At 37.1% G+C, this 23,669-nt stretch overlaps 3 protein-coding genes across 5 annotated transcripts in view; all 3 read left to right on the top strand.

Annotated features, from left to right (window-relative positions):
• LOC123013838 (FERM, ARHGEF and pleckstrin domain-containing protein 1-like) overlaps positions 1-20,220 on the top strand; it is a 32,212-nt gene extending 11,992 nt beyond the window's left edge. For 2 of the 3 annotated variants that reach the window (XM_044412665.1, XM_044412666.1), the window contains 15 exons: positions 743-1,194; positions 3,918-4,161; positions 4,212-4,372; positions 4,426-4,500; positions 7,623-7,741; positions 7,802-8,101; positions 17,828-18,144; positions 18,193-18,399; positions 18,447-18,633; positions 18,679-18,929; positions 18,981-19,116; positions 19,165-19,302; positions 19,346-19,491; positions 19,538-19,797; positions 19,848-20,220. In XM_044412665.1, coding sequence (XP_044268600.1) covers positions 743-1,194; positions 3,918-4,161; positions 4,212-4,372; positions 4,426-4,500; positions 7,623-7,741; positions 7,802-8,101; positions 17,828-18,144; positions 18,193-18,399; positions 18,447-18,633; positions 18,679-18,929; positions 18,981-19,116; positions 19,165-19,302; positions 19,346-19,491; positions 19,538-19,797; positions 19,848-19,941 — 3,087 coding nt within the window. In that variant the 3' untranslated portion in view covers positions 19,942-20,220. Of the gene's footprint in view, positions 1-742; positions 1,195-3,917; positions 4,162-4,211; positions 4,373-4,425; positions 4,501-7,622; positions 7,742-7,801; positions 8,102-17,827; positions 18,145-18,192; positions 18,400-18,446; positions 18,634-18,678; positions 18,930-18,980; positions 19,117-19,164; positions 19,303-19,345; positions 19,492-19,537; positions 19,798-19,847 lie in introns of those variants that run through there. The other variant, XM_044412667.1, reaches the window with a different exon arrangement.
• On the top strand, positions 8,108-17,805 carry LOC123013837 (titin-like). Its single transcript, XM_044412664.1, has one exon. The coding sequence runs from the start codon at positions 8,128-8,130 to the stop codon at positions 16,156-16,158; it is 8,031 nt and encodes a 2,676-aa protein (XP_044268599.1). The 5' UTR covers positions 8,108-8,127; the 3' UTR covers positions 16,159-17,805.
• A 542-nt stretch (positions 20,221-20,762) lies between the features above and the next one.
• The window catches only part of LOC123013597 (adenylyl cyclase 78C-like), a 42,510-nt gene continuing 39,603 nt past the window's right edge, over positions 20,763-23,669 (top strand). The window contains exons 1-2 of the mRNA XM_044412226.1: positions 20,763-20,884; positions 21,806-21,926. Of these exons, the coding sequence (XP_044268161.1) occupies positions 21,850-21,926 (77 nt within the window). The 5' untranslated portion in view covers positions 20,763-20,884; positions 21,806-21,849. The remainder of the gene's footprint in view (positions 20,885-21,805; positions 21,927-23,669) is intronic.

Genomic DNA, 23,669 nt, shown 5'->3' with positions numbered 1-23,669 from the left:
GGCGTAAATTCGAGTCGCTCCGGGTTATCTCAAGTCCTAGGGTGAAACGATTTGTACAGACGTATTTTCCGGTTAATTTTACATAAAAAACTAGTTTTTCATAAGAATCAACTTGACCCAATAACGTTTTATGCACTTTTTGAGTGTTGGCACCTCTAGAAATGTAAAAAATGTAAGATGGATCAATTTTAAAGTTGAAATTTTTTTGGATTTTTTCGAGATCTTGTTCGGTTTTTGACACCCGAAATGGTCTATTTTGGAGTTTTCTCGACGCCAATCGATTTCTCGGAACATTCTACATTTGCAGTGCAAGAACATTACAACGTTTGAGGTACAATTTTGACGCAATTTACAAAATAAAAAAAGTTATAAATTTGTGAATCTTGTTAAGTTATGATAACATCGATAATAATTTATACAAAATTCGAAATTTTAATTTAGTTGTATCTAAAATATAATTTTAGTTTTATTACCACAACAAAATGTTTTGTGGGAGTTTTAACCCTCAACCCCCTCTCGCTGCGCCACTGCAAAGGCTTGCTGCTTAAACTCTCCAATTCATCAGCATTTTTCCTGAAGTTAAAAATGTAAAATTTAAAAACCGGTCTTTGCCTTTCCTAGCCTCCGTCTTGTGCTCTTATATGGCGATCCTCCGTTGGCGTATTGATGGAAGTGAATCATTTGCATTTGTTCGCGTCCCTCCTAATCCATTATTCAAAGCAATAAACAAAGCTAATTTTAGGCGAAAGCCACCGGTCGTGTCCTTTTCGACCAAGTGTGCAAACAACTGCATCTCCTCGAAGCCGACTATTTCGGCTTGGAGTACATCGACGTCAACGGCACGAGATATTGGATGGACTTGCAAAAGCCGATTTCGAGACAATTGGGCTTGTCTCTCGTCGATCCTCTCCTCTACTTCTGCGTCAAATTTTACACCCCCGATCCGGGCCAACTCGAAGAGGAATACACCAGATATCTGTTTTGTTTGCAAGTGAAACGCGATCTGGCGCAAGGACTCATGCAATGCAATGAAAATACGGCGGCTTTGATGGCGAGTTACATTGTTCAGGCCGAATGTGGGGATTACGTCTCCGAGGATTACCCCGATCACACCTACTTGTCAAGCTATAAATTCGTACCACAACAAGACCAAGAAATGGAACGCAAGATCATGGAGAACCATAAAAAACACTCGTAAGTTGGTGGAGTTCAGGGGCGGATCCAGGAATTAATTTTGGGGGGGCTATCTAAAAAAATTTTAATTTTTTTATGATGAGGGTAGGTATACAGTGAGCGGCAAAATTATAGAATAATCTTATTTATTAAAACTGAAAATATTTTGTTTTGGAAAAATGCTCGAACTGGTCAATTTTCTTTTTAACAAATACAAAATTTTTAACTTGATTTAAAATTGTATCTTTGTTTTTTATTTATATTATTTCACTTTTTGGATAATTTTTTTTTTTTAACTTTATACAGGGTGCGCCAGAACTCGCGCCCCAGAGAAAAATGCTATATAAGGTAAGATACCAGGAACATGGAAAAAATGTTAAAAAAATTTTATCTATAAAAATTTCGAAGTTATAACGGTTTAAAGTTTGCACTTTGACTCTATTTATTTCTGTTGGAAAAATAATTTTACAAGTTTTTTTGCTATAGGCTATTAAAAGAGGAAACAAGGAAGCTGTATCCTAAATTGTAACTCTGTTCAATGTTATTTGTGGCTTTTATTGGCAAAATTTTTGTACCTTTACTAAATAATTGTAAAAAAACATATACAAGATCATCAGTATCATTAAATAGATATAAAAAAGGCAAATGTCAAAAAATAAATGTCAAATTTTTTTGACAGATTCAATTTTTTAAACATTTTTTTCATGTTTCTGGTATCTTACCTTACTTGAAAATTTTCTCTGGGGCGCGAGTTCTGGCGCATCCTGTGGAATACATAATATTTTGGTGTTGCCATTTCGACAATTATCTATCGAATTCGCTAAAAAAAATACTAGTTTCCATTAAAAAAAAATGTCGCTGCCGTCATTACCCAAAAACCAAAAAGTGTAGAATTTTAAAACAAGTTGAAAATTGTGTACCTATAAGGTGTTCTAGCGAGTTGGTAAAGTTCATTATTCAAAAAGATATAAACTTAATTTAATTAGATATCTAAGATGTGGCCCAAAGAAAATTGCAATTGATTTCTTTTTAAATTAGTAAAAACTAAGGAAGTATCGAGAGATCAAGATAATTTGTCCTTGTATCCGAAAACGTATGTCCTGTGCGTATGTCTGTGAAACGTCAAATAAAATGACAAGTGAAAAGGTAAAATCCCATGATCAAAAAGATAACTAAATTTATGATTTACCTTCAAAAAAGAACGGTCTTATTATTATACGTCGGCGACTAATTCAAGCCCATTTTGCCGTTTTCGATTTGTCATTTTATTTGACGTTTCACCTGTAGTTAGTTTAAAAACAGACATACGTACAGTTGCGTAATTAAAAATTCGGGCAGTACCTATTTTTCTGTCAATTTAAAAAGTTCACTGTAAACTACCTTTTACTGTCATCATGACTGACATTTGATAATTAAATTTATTTTTATTTGTTGTTAAATTTGGTAATTAAACAATTTGTCTGTCTTAGGAAATTTATGAAGATCTGCTGCCTACCCGTTATTATGCCACAAATCACTATTTTTGAAAGTAAATAAGTCAAAATGACATAAATACGACAAGAGTAAAAATGAGGTTATTAATATAAAGGTTGTTTTAGAGTTTACATTATGAAAATGACAGTACTGCCCGAAATTTTAATTCCGAACTGTACAAAATGATTACAAATTATTTTGATCTCTCGGTATACCAGGTGAATAAAAAGTATGGAACGAAGCGTTTTTCTCGTAAACTAACCACTTTACAAAAAAAATAATTAGTGTAGCGTAAAGTCCAATTAAAATGTGACCATTTATCAAGAATAACATTTTACGAAATTTTTTTTTAGTTTTCGAGTTCTGGAAAAAATGTTTTTTTTTTTAATGGCAACCCACTATGGTAATTTTTTTAATTAAAGATTATGATCTAAAAATGACCTCTAATTAAACAGAATTGTTTTCTAGTCGGTACTTTTTTTTTAATAAATTGTTAAAGTTGCGTTCCGAGCCCATCACGAAGATTTTCCGAACTTGAACGAAGGGGTCGTTTCATGACTTTGGTCGTTGGAGAGCCCGGTTTTTGGTGCAGGTGCTTTGGGGTGGTACCGGATGGATCAAAAAATGTAAAAACAAATCATTTTCTTCTATTTTTAGTCCATTCGAAACCACCCCAAAGCACCTGCATAGAAATCAGCGCTCTCCCATGATGAAAAGCATGAAACAACCACTTCGGTTAAGTTCGGAAAATCTTCGTGATGAGCTCGGAACGCAACTTTAACAATTAATTTAAAAAAAAGTACTGGCTAAAAATCAATTTTATTTAATTAAAGGTCATTTTTAGATCATAATCTTTAATTAAAAAAATTATCATGGTGGGTTGCCATTAAAAAAAAAATTTTTTTTCTAAAACCCGAAAACTAAAAGAAATTTCGAAAAATGTTATTCTTGATAAATCGTCACATTTTAATTGGACTCTACGCTACACTAATTATTTTTTTTGTAAAGTGGTTAGTTTACGAGAAAAACGCTTCGTTCCATACTTTTTATTCACCTGGTATATATGATTTGTATTAATAAGTGTGATTTAAAAAGAATTCTAATGTTTTTATTTAAAAAACTTTAGGTCATAAGGTTTTTATATTAAAATTTAAATATAAAAAATTGAAGCTTTTGGTGGCAAGTTTGGGGGGGGCTCTGCCCCCCTAAGCCCCTCCCCTGGATCCGCCCTTGGTGGAGTTTGTGAGGAGTTTGGTTTAATAAGTTTGTAGAGGGCAATCGCCGGCTGAAGCCGACTTGAATCTGCTTGAAACGGCAAGGAGATGCGAATTGTATGGCATTAAAATGCACCCAGCCAAAGACCATGAAAATGTCCCATTGAACTTGGCCGTGGCTCATATGGGGATCATCGTCTTTCAGAATTACACAAAAATCAACACGTTTTCGTGGGCGAAAATCCGGAAAATCTCCTTTAAACGAAAGCGATTCCTCATTAAGCTCCATCCGGAAGGATATGTGAGTTATTTTACCACTTTTCGTTGAATTTTTAAAACAACGAGTTTCAGGGATATTATAAGGACACAGTGGAGTTTTTTTTCGAAGGTCGGAACGAATGTAAGAATTTTTGGAAAAAGTGTGTGGAGAATCACGGCTTTTTCCGGTGTTCGTCGGTGAAGAATGTGTCGAGACATAAAACTCGGGTTCTTTCGAGAGGAAGTTCGTTTAGGTTGGGTTTGGAGTAGGTTGAGTGAGGTGTGTGGTTAATTTGGAGTGTTTTAGGTATAGCGGTAAGACTCAAAAACAGATCGTCGAATTCGTTAGGGATAACTATGTGAAAAGGCAAACATTCCAAAGGTAAGGGCATGTAATTGATGATGAATTTTGGAACAGAGTAGTTATGGCCGAGGCTAATAAGTAAATCATGGCTTGAGATTGAATTGCAGACGAGGGCAGAGCCCAACGACGCGGATTGTCAATTTTCGTGGATTCGCAGTTTGGGAAATTTAGAGAAAAAAACATTTTAAGCAAATTTATTATCAAAAGAAAAGTGGACTATTTTAATTTTACGATTTGTGTTTTACCAGAACAAGTTTCTAGTTTATTCGTAATTTGTGTACAGGGTGTAACGAAAAAATGAGAACAAAGAGTAACCTGAGGTTCCTCAGGTCAAAATAAAACCATTTAACCCAACTTACCTCTATGCCAAGTTGCATCAAGTTTAAAAACTATTTTCGTTTTTCTTTAATAACTTTTTAATGGAGTATTCGATTTTTGTGGAATGTGGTACAGACAATTTGCTGTCAAAACCACGTGTTTTCGTGCTATTTCTTTTGTTTTATTATTATCGTAATGAACTTATCGTTTTTTTTTTGTTACATATTGAAACAGGAAAAAAAAATACAAAAGTTGGTACATTTGATAACCCAAACGAATTCAAAGATTAAATGGCGAAATTTATTAACTATTTAACTATTTTCGCTGCAGTTTCTTGCCACTTTCAGCAACAAAATCCATAGTTCCACAACAAATTACAAGTTTCTCACAAAAAAGAGATGTTTTGCGTTGCTTCGATACAACATATCGTTTTTGAGCAAAATCAATTTAGAAATTATGTTACAGACAATATACTGAATTCAAATTTAAAATTACATATTTTTTTTACCCTATACCCACAGTTTAGAGTCCCTGATTAAAAATTTCGATTTTCGATTTTTGAATTCGCTTAGATGTACCAAATATTGTAATTTTACCTACAGGTGTTGTAAATAGACCAAAAACAGAAAATGCCAAGTAAAATAATATACCAGGAATATGAAAAAAATGTTAAACAAATTTTATCTATAAAAATTTCGAAGTTATGAGAGTTTAAATTTTGCACTTTGACTCTATTTGTTTCTGTTCGAAAAATTATTTTCCATGTTTTTTTTGCTACAGGCTATTAGAAAAGGAAACAAAGAAGTGTATCCTGAATAATTGTAACTATGTTTCTTCAATGATTTGACAGCAATTTTAGCTTTTTAAAAAATTAAAATTAAAAAAATTAAACAAAAACATGAAAAACAAGTCCCGATAAAGAGTTTTTAGTTGGCAAAACGTGGTGTTTACTAAAGTATTTTTACCCACAAACGTCACAAAAGAGCATTCAACATTTTGCACTACTAACTGCACCAATTAAATTAATGAAAACTTTTAAAAATCTCAAGAGAAATTACGATACTTGGGCGTTATGACTTCATTACTTGCAAAGCGTTCTGATTGTTTAGTTCAAACTAAATGATCATTTACTTGCTAATTATAGAGTTGCTCTTTACTTACTCCTAATAACATTTTTATATTTCACGACTTATACCAGGTGTAAGAAAACACAATACGTTTTTGACCAACTAATTTACTTAGTATTTTTTTTTACAAAATTTTAATGTGTACATTCATGAGTTTGATGCATTTTTACAGTCTAATAAATAAGAAAAAAATATTCTGATCAGTATATTTTATTTTAGAAAAATCAAGAAAATCTATTACTAATTGCTGTAAAAAGATAACAGAATTGTGAATATTTTGAATTTAAATTTAAACCTCGCTTTCAACGTTATTTGTAGTTTTTATTGACAAAGTTTTTAACCCTTACTGAATAATTATGAAAAAACATATACAAGATCATCAGTATCATAAAAACATGTCAAGAATATAAATGTGAAAATTTTTTGCCAGAAATTTTTAAACATTTTTTAATGTTCTTAGTATCTTATCTTAATTGTCATTTTTCTTTTTTTCTCTGTATATTGATTTCTAAAATATCGGGAAAAACCCATTAAAAACTTTTTCAGGGGGTGTAACTTCCTTATGTAGTATTTTTGAACACATGTTCATCGGAAAATTCACTTGTTTAAATTTGTAACATTAAAAGTGGACCCTCTGTATTAACACATTGTAAGCCATATTTTTGTTATACGTAATTCGAGTGTCGTAATTCTTTTTTGTTCGAAAGGTCCATTATTTTTTAACTTTTAAAAATTTTGTATCGGCTTTGGTTTTGGAGTAAAAATAATTAAAGTAGACGTTGGCCACTTATTATTTTTATGATTGTATTAAAAAAATAGGTTTTAGTTTCTTTAATAATGTAATTATTAATTAAAAAAAAAAAACTTGAACGGTGCAACTTGGTATATACAGGATTATTCATAAATATGAAGCAATATTTGAACCTTAAAAATGACCTATAAAATAATGTTAATTTAAATAATAACTCGTGTCCTATCTCTAGTGATAAGAATTTTACAGCCCTCAGAATGTGGGTATGGAAATTTGATTTTTTTGTAATAACTTTGGAACTATTTGACCAAATATTATAAATTTTGGAACATTTCCTTGTGACAACATACCTTTTGAACTGGTAATCACGAAAACCGGATACATCCACTCAATTTCCGGTTCCAGTAGTTGCAGGTCACATTTTTTGTGTTTTTCCATTTTTTTGCTCTCTTAACACCAATTTTTTATTGCCCAAATAGATAGAGTAATCAATTTCGAATAAAAAACGCATAACCTTTAATACCCCTAAAATACTCTTTGTCCTTATATTTTCGTTACATCCCGTAGATTGAAAGTTTGTGTCGTTGGTTCGTCTGTGCGTTTGGTATGGTAGTATTGTTTTTGCTTTGGTTTAAGGATACGAAAGTAGCGTCTTTTGTGGCGTGTGGAGCATGGTTGTTGTAGCTTTTGGTGAAAAATGCTGTATCCGACCGTATCAGTCAGTGGAAGGAGGATGGGGATTGATAAATGAACCGTTAGATAAAAAAAAAAATCAAAATTGTCGTGCATGGTTAGTACGAATAATCGTATAATCGTCTCGTCTTCTTAACCAATTAGCTAACGGCTGTGCTCCAAAGACTTACACTCGGCTTAACTTAGTTATAGAGCGACTAATAACTGTTCGATGTGTAGTTCGGTTATAACTCATTCCTCATTCTCTTTAGGTCGGCTTCATTCCGGCATTCTAGCGCTCATTCGAGTGCAAGCAACATGCACTCCAGTACAGTCGGGAACAGCATATCGGCTCACCCCTTGTTGCCCCTTGCCGACAGCACTCTCAGTGGTAGGACTCGCATTTCAACTCAACAATTTTTACGTGTGTTTTTTTTTTTTGTAAATCTAGTGGAAGCGTCCAAACTGTCGGCTTCCCTGTCCTCGATGGCCGATGCTCGAACCATCACGGCTTCTCCGACGACGAGGTCAGCCTCTCGCCACCCCGTCACAGCTACATCCTGGAGCTCGGCGCCCGACACTCGGCCTATCCATGTTCAGACGACGACCTCGCCATCACCTCCTCTGACGACGCAATCGGCCTCGCCGCCAACTTCTGCGACTACGAGTCCACTCCATACCGACCATCCGAAGGGGGGCTTTGCCAGTTCGCCGGTCGCCGTCCGCGCAGCTGTTCACAGGGCAGATACAGGTACCATTCACACCACTGCTGTCCGGATGCCCTCTAGTCACAAATCCGACGGCTGTTTAGACCAATCGCCGCCATTTACTAACCATTACCCCACACAAACACAATCCCAAAACGATCTAGGTTTAAGACCGAATCAAGCACAAACGCAAACCAGTCCCGAATACGCCTACAAATCTATCACATCGTTGCCGAAACGACAATTGTGGCAACGTAGCGCTAGTTGTAGAGATTTATACGATTTTAGTTTCGAGGATTCGGGACAAGCCAAACGGAGAATGGTTAAACCGCCAAAACCGGCGGAAAAAACCGATAACCGAACCTTAGACTCGCCTATAACGCGATACGACGACCATCACGCCATCTATAGTACTAGTTCGCGGGATAGTAGCCTCGAAATACATCAAGATATCATGATGCCCGACCAAAAAGTCTACTCGAGTAGTTACCCCGGAACCACCACTTACTCCCAAGAATCTATGGAAGATCCCGGAAATTACGACTTGAGAGACTCACAAGACGACCTCTCGCACGACAGTTACGAACTCATCGAGAAATCCGACGACGATTATAGCACCTCCGGGGACTACAAATACAAAAAGGGCAAAACGTTAAACACCCGGAGTTGTAGTCTCGACTCCGGGAATTATCTCCCGTCAGATACCGATTCCGAAATCGAAAAACGCCACAAATGCAAAAGTGTTTCAGACGTCCAACAGGACATTTTCACAATGGACGATCCTCGGGATTTGCCACGTGAAATAATCCCGCGTAAATCCGACGGTAGTTTTTACAAACAGTTCAAAGTTAGTTCACGCACATCCAGTCAGGAATCAAAAAGTGACTATTACGAGTCTAAAACAAAGTCGAGTCGTGAAAGTTTGAAAAAAACTCGTAGTTGTGGTTCACGTGCGTCAAGTCTCGAATCGAAAAGTGAATATTACGATACCACGTCGAAAATCGACAATAATTATCATCACGATTTTGACCGAAAAATCACTTTCGAGAGGAATTACGGGACACAAAAGAAAATCACTAGTCCTCAAAAAGAAACCTCACACGTGCACTCAATCAGTTTGCAAAACGTCGAAACCGAGCAAAATATCCGAGTTAATAGACTCTTGGAGCAGAATACTGTTCCTCGGACGCATAAAACGACTCATATTTGGCCTGAAACCATCGCTGGGGTCCCGACAGAAATCCGAACTTGGTCGAAACCCAATACTCAAAGATCGACCGAATCCGAGAGCAATATTTTCAGTTTCGACGAGGATAAAATCCAATCGTTGCAGGATAGTAGTGATGCGGATGTGTGTGATCATGGTTTTAGTGTCGTTCCGAATATTGATAAGAAGAAAGAAACGAAACGCAAAATACCGAAGGAGGTTTTCATGGAGTTTGAGCCTCGACGAATGCGTGAACCTCTACCTCTGCATCAGCCCATCGAACGGACGAAATCCGATCCGAATTCCCTTTCGAGACAACGTTTTAATTCGAGTTCGAGACGGTTGTTGTTGATGCATCAGAAATCGATTGATTTGACACCGGCCGAATCGAGCGATGATGACTATTTGTATAAGCAAATACCGAGCGCTCCTCCTGTTATGAAATACAGAGGTACTCATTTCGAAATGCCCACGGCCGAGTTTGGCCATTTCGATATCCTCAAACGAGAGATTGAGGGTCAAAAAACGAAATTTGAAGTTCCTAAAAGTCAATTCGAAGTTTTGGGTGCTAAAACACAATCGGATTTTATCAATCTTCCACCGAAAAGTGACGACATTCCTTATGTTTTGCACAAGAGACATGTCATGAACGGTACTGCCACTAAAGACGAACAAGTGGAGGAACCACAAGAACCGATAAAGGAAAAAGAAAAGAAAATTAAACCAGTCGAAGCAGAACCTTTTCTTTTTACTCAAAACATTGACTTGTCTAAAGTCGATCCAATCACTTTAGAAGTTGACAAAACCGAAATGCCTGTTCAACACTTGTCTAGTCCCAAAAGAGACATTACACATATCGATCCAGTGCTCTTAGAGGCTCTCAGTTCGAAATTGAGCCAAATCGAGAGTGATTCACCCACAAGCTCGAAAACCGAAAGTCTCAAACCTCAAAAACTGCTCAAAGAAAAACCGATAACTAAAGTTGAACCGCCGAAACCCGAACCAGAGAAAAAAGAACCGGAAAAGCCACCAAAAATCATCAAAACGGAAACGAAACCGAAACGAGTAATTAAACCTCGAATGCAACCCGGTAAAAAGGGAAAAAGTAACAAGACAAAAGTTCGAATAACTTCGTTCAGTTCCGATGACGAATCGTTGGATTCCGATGATGTTTTTGGGAGTGCTGAAGCGACTCCAACTCGAATTGAATTCTCACCGCCTCAAATGCGAAAAGAAATGGAATCGATATTGAAATTCGAGTCGGAAAGAAAATATTTGCAGTATACAATGTCGTCGACGGAAGTTGAAGGTTCACCACCTCAAACACGCAAAAAGACCGAAAAAACATACGACAATGGACTAGATCCGAATGTTCAACCGGAATTGAGGAGGATCTCCGAACGCTCATTTTCCATACCAAGCTCTGAAGATGATCTCAATATTAAAACAGCCGACTTGCAGCCAGTTTTCGCCGAACCAGTGCAAGAAATTGAAAAAGAAGAAATAGAGGAAGAATTAGACAAAACTGAAGTTAATTTAGACGAAGAAAGGGAAAAGGAAAAGTTGCTACTTCAAGCCGAGATTGAAAATGATATAAAGAATCTCAAGGTGCCTCCGAAAACGAAAATAACCGAAATTACATCACCTTCATTGAGGAAAAAGGGCCAAAGCCCACTACTGTTTGCACACGCGAGGTTGAATCTATCCGAAGGTTCGGCGTTTACTCTTCTTCAGAAACAACAAGCAACGGAATCACCTCTTTCAGGTCGTAGAGCAAAAAGTTTAGACGCTCCTGTCATACCTGTTAGTAGATTACCACCACTTAATGCCTTTTCAAGCAAAGATGATACAGTCGAAGAAGAGCAAACTCATACAGATGTTAATGAAAGTGAAGTCGAAGAAATAATTGTCGAACCGATAAAACCACCACAAGAACCTGAACCTAAGGTTATAACCGAAAAACGACCGATTAAACCAATACCCAAAGAAAGAGATCAGATAGTACCAGATGTGACCAAAGCGAAAAAAGCACCAAAACCAACACCATCATCGAAAACACCCCAGAAAACAAGCAAAGGAAAACCAATACCGGCGCAAAGAACTACCTCCTTGAAGGAAAGCACGAAAAGTCCGAAAGAAAAAGCACCGAAAACAGCAACGAAACCACCTAAACCGGCACCAAAAACCGCTGTTGTTAGTAAAAGTGGACCCAAAGTGATCAGTTCAAAAGTAACACTAGAGGAAGCTCCTGAAAAACCCGTTCCATCGGAAGTAAAAAGAACGAAAAGTCAAGAAGGTGAGTCTAAGAAAGTTTTACCCAAAGAAAAAGCCAAGTCTTTGGAAAAGCTCGAACTGAAGAGAGTTTCAAGTAAAGAACGGACGAAATCGCAAGATGAAAGCGAAGAAGACATAGCGAAACGAAAAGAAAAGCAACAAATGTTATATGAGACTGCGATCAAACAGACGAAGACTTTGAAAAGTCCCGTCAAAGACACACTTCCTGTGTTTCCTCAAGTCGAGGAAATGGTTCGAGAACGACACGGGAAATTGGAAATTAGTATAAATACGATCGAGAATAACAAAGTTTCCCTAGAAGAAGCAATAATCATAACAAAGTCGCCCAAAAAACTCGACAAGAAATTAACTAAAAGTCTTGAGTTGAATCTCACAAACGATGAGGAGAATTCTGATGAGAAACCGATGCAAAGGTTGGGAAAAAGTCTCGATTTGGACAATCGCCCCAAAATGGAAGAGAAAAGAATATTTGATTTTCAAACCGATTCGGTCAAAATGGAGGAAACTTCTCCCGAATGCGGATTAGTCCAAGAAATCGTCAAGGCTGAAGTCCACAAAGAAAGTAGCGACGTTGACGAACCCCACGAAAATATCATTCTCGAAGGGACAAGCCTCGACGTTTGGTTATCAGTCGACGGAGAAAAAACTCTCGAAAACATCAAACTTATACAAAAATCGGACGATTTTTTTGAACAACGAGCGTCAACCAAACCACCCGATTTGGGTAAAATGGACGCGAAAAGTTCGTCCGATTCGCAAAGCATCGAAAAGACGAGTTTAGGAAATTCTCTGGATATTAAATATATCGATGATTCGGGCGATTCGAGTCACAAGTCGGAACAGGACGCTCAATTGATTGCAGAAATGCAGAAAGCTTCAGAAACTGTGTCGAAATTCTTGCGGAAGAAATTCGAAAAGAAGAGACTTGCAGCTCAGAAGGAAATACCGGAAAATATCGTCCGGATAACCAGTGAAGACGAGTCATTGACCGAAGTTAGTGATTTGAAATGTGAGCCTCAAGAAGTCGATTCGAATCTTTTAGCTGTTGAAGATGGTCATAAAGACGCTTTACTCAAGCTTAGTATTGAAAGGAGTAGGTCTGAGGATACTGGATCGTGGATGACTGTCGAATGTGATGAGTTCTATGGTGCTGAGGAGTCTTTTGATTACGACCAAGCACCGTTGGAGACACCGGAAAAAGTTTGTGTTGAAGGGGGGGAACAAGAAGTTAAGTCACCTAGTGAACCTAATCTTCTTACTGCCGTTTTAAAACACAGTAAATTAGATATGTTGAAACGAAGTTCAGACCAGTCGAGGTCTAGTGATACGACAGGTTCTTGGACTAGTGGCGAAAAAGACCCAAGTCCAAGTAATATAAAAGAGACTGATGATTCTAGTGTTAGTTGTGCGATAGGTCGCTCGGTTGGTTTCAGTCAAATAATCGAAAAATTTGCAAGTAAGGAACAATTAGATAAAGATTCACCGGAAAGTGAGCCTCCGAAAAGTCCTCGAAGCCCTCGAAGTCCCCGAATTTGTGTCCTCGGACGTGCCTTTACAATCGACGAAGAATCACCACATAAATACGAAGAATCAAGCTCTGATGAAGCACATGATATACCCAAAGACCTAACACCGGTCCAAGAAGAAACCAATGGAGTTAAATACAAGAAAACTCCTTATCCTTTTGAGGAAAAGTGGTCCACTGATTCCGAATTGAGTCAACGTCTCCATCAAAAAATCACAAAAAAGTTATCGGGAGATAAGAGTAGTATGTCATCGGTTGATGAACCGAAAAATCTCCACTCTTTTGATAGACTTTCAGTGGAGTCCCGAAACTCGGTCGATACCGAATCGAGTTCGGGTAGTCTCGGTGCTGCGGCTCGTATGCAAAAATCCAACGATATACCAAAAGAATTGAGTTCGACTTGGCGACCATTTCCTCTTGACAGTTCCGGTTCTGAAAGTTTCGACGATGGTCTCCTCCCTCCCGATCAAGAACCCACGGAAAAACAGGAATATTTCCTCGCTGCTCGTGAAAGTTCGGGTGATTTCGCATCACTAACTGACGTTTGTTATAAATCCGAAGATGTGACACCGACTCGAGACGATACGGAACTACCCGAAGACTTGGTAAACTTTCAGGCGAATTTCGGTTATCCTTGTTTGACTTCTGGTACTTTATCTATCGCTCTCAGTTCTGGGGGTGGTTTTTTATCGCGAACTTTGTCACGAATATCCGAACGTAGTACCAATTCGGAGAAATCTAGTCTGGAAGAGGATTCAACCAAAGGTAGTACTCAGAGTGATAGTTTGAATGACGAATCAATGGCGTCGAGTAATCCACAAGTGAGTTTGAGTTCGGATCCGCCAAGTCACGCCCATTTCAGCGAAGAGAAGAAAACGCCGACCAATGAGAAAGTACCAAGTCCGAAGGAAATACCCAGTTTTGAGCATACACCAATCAGTAGTTTGTTGCAACGACAGATTTCCGATGATAGACGAACGTCAGCGGAAATGGCCGAATTGTCAATGGACGATATTGAAATTCTAACGTCGGAACGTGGATTGAAATTGAGGAGGCAAGGCTCCGATGATACGATTATAGATGAGGAATGTTTTGAACCAATGGACACCAAGGATAAAAATCAGTCAAGTAGTCAAGAGAGTGAGGAATGGCCTTTACCAGATATACCCCAACAAGACAAGAGTACATTATTAGCAATGCATGAAGTACCAAGTTCTGATACATCACAACAAACCACTCAAGTGTTTCAACCTCCTAGAACAAATATCCCTAAAGTATTCGGTTTGAGGGGATCACTGAAGAGTCAGGATTCGGAGCAATGGCCAAGCCCACCCTCAAGTGTTGTAGAACAACCAATAGTCGGTAATGTAGAAACCTATTATGTGACACCGCCCGAAGAAGCATGTAAAGTAACAATTGACTCAAGTACCGTAAGTACTTACGACAACGATTCCAATTCTGATGAAAAAACATCAGAATTAGACGGTGATAAAACCCACACTTACGAAAATGTCGCAACTGAACATATCAGTGAAAGTATTTCTGAAAGTCTCAGTGTTGGTGCTAGTGGTATTAAGATCGTACTCGATACGAAATCGCAAGATTCCAATTCTGATGAAGATTTAAACATTTCGAATTTAAATGATGATGTTTTTACTGATACTATTGACACTTCTAAGAATGAATTAAGACCGCCCACTGTAATGAGACGAAGTACTACTTCAGATGATTCGTCTCATTCTCACTCGGGTGGTACCAAAAACGGGTTAAAACCACAACAGAAGGGTTCCCAAGGTTCGTATTCCGAGGAGGAGTGTACGAGTTCTATGGGTACTACTTTAGAGGATGGTACCGTTCGTTATGCTTTTAAACCGGCGAAATGTACCCATAGTTCACACTCTGAAGACACATCGATTGCTTTAAGTCTTTCAGAATGGTCCAACAGTACCAATACTGTCAAATTTCAAAACTTGTCGAGTAATAGTGGTACCAAAAGTAGTTCCGGTTTAAAAAGTGACGATAATTCCTTAACAGATATTGCTCAATCAATTTCAGAGTGGTCGAGTAGTAATAGTAAGCAACAACAAAGTACCAGTTTGCAGTTTCAAAAATTATCATCGACTTCGACCGGTGATAGTACTTTAACTGATTTGATTCCAACGATTTCGGAATGGTCAAGTTCGGACACTTCAAAAACATTGGTACCTCAACAGTTTTACCAAACGACTCAAAGTGTGACCAGATTAGGGTCAAGTGTCGACGATGGTGACCACAAAGGTCTCCCAAGTCCCAAAAATATCCCATCTGAGGATTTAGCCCAACTGACTTGTGGTTTAAGTCCTCGAGAAAATAAATATTTCAAATCAACAGAACGACCTGTGGTTATCCCAATACAAACTCACTCCGATACGGAAAAATCGAGTAGTTCAATTGAACAAAAAACCGTTCACACTCAACGCTACGACAAGGAGAAACAGAAATACATGCAGAAACATCAACCGTCGAAAAGTACCGAACGACCAGTCAAAGTACCACTCAAACTATCCAAATGTTCGCCTTACTATTCGAGCAGTTTGAGTTCGGAGTCGACTCCTTTAGCGAGTACCAGTCCTATTCCCATGAGTAAAACTGCGACGGTACCACTGACTCGCGGGCATAGAAAACCCGTTTCGAAGAGTCTCTTCCAGGCTAAAAGTCCCCCAAGTGAGAACGACTCGACGAGTTCGGTGGAATCCCCCAAAAGTAAATCGGATCGTGACCGTCGCGGTTACAGACGTCGCAAATCGCAGACTCAAAGACGCCAAAAACTCGAAAAGGAACACCATAGTGTCGATGAGTACTACTATGAGGATTACGGGTACCAAGCGATGGGGGCGGAAAGCCCCCTTTTGCACTACTCGGAGAATTTAGAAGAGGGGTATTTGCCCGATGGCGATTCACAATCGGGTTCTGATATTTTTCGGATGGAGAAGGACGACGATGGGTACGACCTCGCGGAAGGTTTCGACGTCTCCTCGATTCCTCCACCTCTCCTCGAAGATGATTTCGAAGAGGAACATTCGCCGCAAATTTGATTTTAATGTGATTGAGTTTTGGTCGGGGTATCGTTTCGTTCTAATGGCATTGGTTGTTATAATTCTAGTGTTGTTTTTCGAACTTGTCATTTTGAATTTTTTGATTTTTGTTGATTTTTTTCCTTTGTGCTATTGAAGGTGCCCCGACGAGTGGTCTTATAATCAAATATTTGGGTTTCTGGCTGTGCCGAATTGACTTTGCTCATGCGAGTAGGATAGGGTTTAAAATTTTGAAACGAAGGTGCCAAAATACGACGCCAAATTTTGGCTATTGGAACTGGTTTTGCGTTTGTCGAATACGCACAATTGTACCAATGGTCATTTAATCACACATGCAAGTCACCGAAGACTGAAAATAATTTGTATATATACATTGTGACGTACAGAAAATCAAACATTTAACACTATATACTTCATTCGGGTGTTTGTCATTTTTGCCAATTCTACGATGTTACCCCTTTTTATTTACTCACCAAAATGTGATCTATGTGATAGTTGCCTTTTGCTTTTTATCCCAAAAGGCAATTCCAACGTTATTCGCCAATTTTTTGCAGTTTTGTGCATCGTTTTTTGTAGTGTTTCATTTTAATCATTTAAGCCAATGAAAAGTGCCAAAGCGGGATTTTTCGAAAAACACTCCATCTTTGAATAATTAGCGAAATTTATCTTTAACAGAATCTATTAGAAACTCAAAAAATGTACCGGGTGACTATAAATGATTGTTTTTTTACCTCAAATGTCAAACTTTTATTCATTTGTAACGGGTGATTGCCGGTTTAGCCGTCACCTGAAACATTCTGAAACAACAAATTAATTAATTTTTTTAATTCAATTTTTTGTTACAAACATTAATAGTCACCGCTTAAGTGGTAATGCAAAATTTCCCTAAATAAACCAAAATAAGAGAGAACACTACATGAGAAGATGCATAACTCCTTGTCCTAGTATAAAATCCACTTTTAGACATAATTCTAGCTTTGCTAAAGTAAGCTTGAAACGGTGAACAAATCGGGCTTTTAGCCATTTATTTCAGCTTATTGTTGTCTAATTATGTCGAAGAGTGTTTATATTATTGTAAATATTGTGACCCATTTGTTGAATAATTAAATCTTTTAAAATGCGGTAAATATTTTATGATGGTTTCACAGACGAATTGCTGAGTCGACGGTCTAATGATTTAAATTATTCCAATTTTGTGTTCCCGATCGAGTACAAGAGGGATTTTTGTAAATATTGTTTTTTGATTTCGTTACGAATAGGCCTAACTACGCATTTGTAATAATTCGAAAGGTGTTGTAGTCAATAATACGATTTTTCTCCATTTTACGTTTTTGTGATATTTATAATTATGATAGACGAGTAGAATTAGGGTTAGTTGGAGACAAATGTTAATGTTTGTTTTGTTGAAATATTTGTTGATTATTATGATGCTCAAAGCATGTAAAACCATGAATTTAATTACGTAGAGAAGGAAATCCATGCTGTGTACAATCATCATTTATTTCAAATTAAAAACTGTAATCATTTCATTGGAAATAAAACACAATTTGCTTAAATCGCTAACTTTATTGCTTTTAATGCTTTTACTAACAAGGGAATTGAGGTGAGGAGTTGCATGCCGATTAATATAACGTAAATTTTTCCCAAAATAAAATATTTTTTTTCTTAGATGATATCCAAAGAAACAAATCGGATAACGAAGACTCTTATTACATTGACAATTCCTACTACACCAGCTCCCCTCCGAGTTACAAGGAGGTAAACGGGAACATTTCGGAAATGAGTCCGATAAAAAATCTTGCAAAAGAGCAGCTTTTGAACAGTATTAACGCCAATACCAACGGTACCAACACCACAACAATAATCGCCGAAATCGAAGGAGAAGTGAAAAAGAAAACGAAACCAATCGACAAAACCTACTACATCGCCAAAGAAATCCTGATGACTGAACTCACCTACAAGAAAGATCTAGATGTTATCAACGTGGTTGGTACTCTTGTGTGAACTTGTCATGATCTAATTGGGCAATTTCAGTGGTTTAGGGACGAGGTCGGTAAAGAAGAACCCGACGAGTGCTCAATTCTGCTCACTCTAATCGCGCCTTTGGCTCAAGCTCACGGACATTTGGTCAAGGATTTGGAGCAGAGGTTGCAAGGATGGGACGGGAGAGGGGGCCCCAGGGCCACGACCAGTCAGAAAATCGCCGATGTTTTGCTAACACATTTGCCCCCTTTGCTTCCAGTAAGACTCAATTTTCGTCGAGTTTTTGCCAAATTTTGTGTTTTCAGATTTATGAGGAGTATTTGGACGGGCATATTTTAGTCCTAGAGCGTTTAGATGCCGCATTTAAGCAAAACAGTCATTTCGAACAGTTGTATCGTGATTTTGAAACGCAAAAAGTGTGTTATTTACCGCTTACAACCTTCGTATTGAAGCCTCTACATCGTTTGTTGCAATACCAATCATTGTTACAAAGTAGGGAAATTTGAGTTTTGGTAATTTTCTAATGAATTTTTTTAGGACTTTTGCGTTATTACGGCCCCTCGCATCCGGATCGGGCCGATTGTTTGACCGCTAGTGACACTTTAAAAGACTTAATGCAACCAGTTTGCGAGACTTTGGAACATTCGGAGAATTTAGCAACTTTGTGCGAACTTCAACGTGATCTAGTAGGTTTCGATAATTTAATACAACCCGGGCGTAAATTCATCAGACACGGGTGTTTACTCAAACATTCCAAGAAGGGTTACCAACAACGCATGTTCTTTTTGGTAGTACCAACCCCACGAATAAAATCCCAAGACTTGAGACTTTTTTTTCAGTTCTCTGACATTCTTTTGTACACTTCTCGGTCTCAGGCCACTCTCCAGTTCAAAGTTCACGGTCATATGCCACTAAGAGGTGTCCTCATCGAAGAACCGGAAGGTGAATTGGCGACGTATGGATTGGTGATTTATGGTCAGTGGTACCAACCGTTTTTTGGGGAGATTAAATTTGGTTTTTTAGGAGGTAATCGTGCATTGACTGTGGCTGCAAGTTCGCAAGAAGAGAAGGAAAGGTGGAAGCAAGACTTGCAAAATGCCATTCAGGAAGCGAGGGATAAAACTGATACGAAAATAACGTATTTGAGCCTTAAAAGTTGCAGTGAGTAATTTTTGACAAGTTGGCAATTATAATTTTTTTAAAGGCTCTTCAGATGAAATTATGGACCAGTGTGGTAACGACGTTGGCACGCAAACCAAGCCACAGCCCCAAAGGAGTAACCTGAAAGTGCACGTGTGTTGGCATAGAAATACTAGTATTAGTATGAAAGATGAATTAGTAGCAGTTGAAGTATGTTTTAATTTTACTTTATTTTTATTGATCATTTTTTTTACAGAATCAGTTATCGGGGTATTTGTTACGTAAATTTAAAAGTAGCAATGGTTGGCAGAAATTGTGGGTCGTATTGACGTCTTTTTGTTTATTTTTTTATAAAGGATGTATGGATGATTTTCCGTTGGCATCACTGCCTTTGTTAGGCTACACAGTTGGGCCTCCTGCCCCTGAAGACGCCATCGGGAAAGACTACGTTTTCAAGTTGCAATACAAGAATCACGTTTATTTTTTCAGGGCCGAATCTGAATATACTTACAACAGGTACTGAATTATTTTAGTTGTTTTTTTTTTAAATAATTGTTTGGTTTAAGATGGATGGAAGTGATCGGAAGTTCTACTCAGAGCAGAAAGAAAAAACAAATAATTTTGAATGAAAACTCAATTGAATGTTCACCTGAAAAATAATCAGGCTTTTATTTATGTTTCAAGGAACTATTTTTAGGTTTTAATGGTTTTGTTAGTGTAAAACAAAATATGTAAATATGGTTTAGTATTATTGAAATTTAAAGGACTGGATAAGTCATTCCTAGGTAATTGTAGTAATTCCGTACTCATATTTGTATATACTTGTAAATTTTTTATCGATTTTACTCATTTTTACTTATTTTTGACGGCAGTTAAATTAACAAACTCATTTTGTTGTTTTAGGAAGTTTATATTGTACATTTGCATTTTATTAAACATCACTTGTAATTAATTTTCTGCATATTTGTGAAATAAATTATTTTTACAACACTATTCTGTTTATTTTACCTTTGTCCTGTGCAATTAATTGTTATCTTTGACAGAAAAATTAATAAACATTTTGACGTCGATCATTACAAAGTGATTACAAAGTTTTAATTGTTACAATAAACTGGACGAAACTGGAGATAAAGCTCATCAAAATTGAAACCTCATTAGTTTGCAATAACGAATATGTTTAAACTATTTGAAAGCAAACCACATGTTAAAAACAGAAACAAAATCGTTACACTTTCAACGAAACCAAAAATGTTTAGTTCAAAGTATTTACGTATTTGTGGTAAATATTTGCTTAATCCGAAACTTGTTGAATAATTAAGTTTCATAAAAAATGTTAATTTGGTGAAAAATTTTGTAGAACTTTTCTTGTCTGTTTTTCTACGCGGAAACCTCAGCATCCGCCATATCACTTTTCCACTTTTTCGTGGTCAAAGTTTGTCGCGTCGACCCGCAAGCGCGGCTTCAAACAAGACATGTGGGTTGTGAAATTCGCGTCAGTTGTGGATTTCCGCCTCGGCATTTCGACGCATGTCGTCGTTTAAAGACGCGCTTTTTTCGTGAGTGCGAACTAAGAATGCCCCAAAAACGTCAATTCTGACCGCAGGTACGAACGAATTAGTGCCCAAAATAAAGAGCGAATAAATTCCGAGTTTTATTAAAAAAAATAGTGCGTTTATGTGATACAACAATCGGAACATTGATTGTTGTATCTTATCACGATTTTATCTTTGTTAACATATGTTATTTGAGTATAATCGCATAAACAACCCCCCTGCAGCCCCGATATTGATTTTGTTTAGATTTGTGTATTCAAGAAACAATTATTTGTCACTTTATTTTTTCTCGGAGAGAGGTACTTGCTAGGTTTTAATCGGGTTGTGTGTCAAGTAATTAAAAAAGTTTATACAGGGTGGAATAATTAATTGCTTTATACAGCTTTGGTAATATCGTTATAGAAGTTAGAGATGACAGAGTTAATTTGATAAAGTAGTGCTCAAGTAAAGATATGATGTTTCTTCCAATTATTTCTAATTGAACCAACTTGTCAATAAGTTTAAAAAAAAATTGTTTAAAATATTCACGTTTCCGTCTCACTTGATGCTTAATTAAATATTTACCTCGCTGAATACGGAAATTGCTAATTATGTAGATTAGTAGATTATTTCCAGTTTGTAGTTTCAAGTACGTGAACCAATAATCCCGTGAAAAACCGCAGTAATGTTAAATTATTTTTCGTGATTTACCGGTCATTTGCCGATAGTTTATCTCTTTCCCCGTATTTAGGAGTCGAATTGAAGTTAATAATGGCACACGAGCGCTCATAAATCCCGTCATGTCGTATCTATTAAAATGTTTACACCAGTCAATTAGCGCAAATTGAGTTTTAGCAGCCGCCAACAGTTTACATGAAACTTCTTTCCCCCGTTTCATAAAACTTTGCATTTTATTGCGAAAGCGCACAAACTCTTCATCGATAATAACAGAGCTCCAATTTGGAAATTGAGTCGTTTCTTCCGCCGTTTAGATAACAGAGAGGAAGGAGGAGGATTAGTGTCCGTCCCGTTTGTGATGTGTGAGGGCCGAATGGAGGATAACACGAGAGGCGTTCCTTGTGCAGAGGACATGCAGTCGACGTCAAACGAGGGGTGAGTCCAAAGAAAAACTTTATTATTGAGGGAGAGTTTTTTGAGTTAAATTATGGGGTTTGTTGGAGAAGATTGAATTGTGTGAGGAGTTTCAGCAATTTCTAGTGTTTTGGTGGATGCGCCGGGTTAAATATCAAATTATCGGTCGTTAATTAATTTATCGACGCTCTTTGAAGCCCACTATCGAACATTTAAGATCAACAATCCAGCAAAAATCCTCCACTTTCACATGTCTTTCGTTCATTACGTGCTCAAGTAGCCTTTGTGCATCTCCACTTTTACCAAAGTTTGATTTGTGTTTTCGCAAGTTTTTCAGTCACAGACATTGAGTAAACACCGACGTTCTATTGATCTTGCGTAAATATGGAAGTGAACTACAGGTAGGTAGTTAAAGGACTCGGAAGAAATATAGGACAAAGTTGTTAAGGCTATAATTTACTCAACTGCTCCTCTTATTTATGCAAGGTTTAATTTGAATAACAGACAAGGAGGAGGCATACATATTGATATGCACGAGTTGAGTTCTTATACATTTTGAGAGGTTTAAAGTTTTGCATAATCAAGGAAGATCGGCTCACCCACGAGGGAACAACGTACATGTTTCCATGTAATTTACCTACTTCGAAAATTAAAAATAAAAAGTCAATAATAAGATTAAGAAAAGTGATGAAACGATGAAGACACTTAATGAAAAAAGTTTCGTGGGAGTATACAATAAAATTTTAACCACTGCCATAACGAAAACCCTCAAAAATGAAATTTTCTTACAATTGTGTTTTTCTGATTTCATTTGGCGAGCTTTTGTCCCGTCAACTTTAATTTATTTACACTCACAATACAAGTTCAGAGGTGAAACCCTTAAAGCGCCTCGCTTATGTCGTACATCCAGAAATATTCGGTTTTTCCCCAAAACAGTTCCGATTTAATTAAATATTAAACCACACCTACATCGAAATTTTTTCAACTTGCCACGATTTTTTATCGAATGTGACAGTTTGACGGCAATGCAATTTCAAGCAACCCACCTGATGATTCAGGGCCGGATTTGTTTTCCATTGGTTAATTAATTCTGGTGACTTACAAGGTAACAGCTGTGAAGGATATCGATTTTTCTTCGCCCTCTCTTCGGTTATGATCTGGTGATGGATGAGAAGGCACTTTCGGGAATTGTTTACAAGCGTCATAATTTTGTCGCAAAAATTAGAGGAACAAAGAAATTTACTACATTTTTTGGTGGTTTTTGAAAGGCTGTGTTAAAATTGGTCGTGATTAGATTTAAAAAAAGACTATTTTTAAGTTTCAAGTTTCTTGTTCTGAGATTTTTTGAATAGTTTGTTTATTTAGCTTTCTTTGATTTGCTTTTTTTATATTCTATTTCCGTCATTTGTGACTTTTTACAAAAAGAATTTTTTGTCTTTGATCATCGATATCTCAGCAACTAGTGACCGCACAAAGAATGTAAGGGTAGTTGCAAAAACTGGAATAAATCCCCTACAAGACCCTTTTACGAGTTTACGAGAGAGTAGTTCAGAAAAATTTTTTGAGAAAAGTTCTCAAAACTATAAATTTGAAGCTTCAAGACCTAACTACGACTGTTTTTCACTGAGATACAGCTTTTCAAAATCATGAAAAAAAACTATTTTTAAGGTTCAAGTTTCTAGTTCTGAGATTTTTTGGATAGTTTGTTTTTTTAGCTTCAATTTGCTTTTCTTATTGTCTTTTTTCGTCAATTTTTCGCTGACT

This window comes from Tribolium madens, unplaced genomic scaffold (assembly GCF_015345945.1).
Source record: "Tribolium madens isolate multiple individuals breed KSU strain unplaced genomic scaffold, Tmad_KSU_1.1 Scaffold_96;HRSCAF=242;Tcas5.2_LG5, whole genome shotgun sequence".
Classification (NCBI taxonomy): domain Eukaryota; kingdom Metazoa; phylum Arthropoda; class Insecta; order Coleoptera; family Tenebrionidae; genus Tribolium; species Tribolium madens.
This window is presented reverse-complemented; position numbering and strand designations above follow the sequence as displayed.

Excerpts from the sequence above, each read along its gene's own strand:
- LOC123013837 (XM_044412664.1), top strand. The coding sequence starts at position 8,128 with ATGCCCTCTAGTCACAAATCCGACGGCTGTTTAGACCAATCGCCGCCA.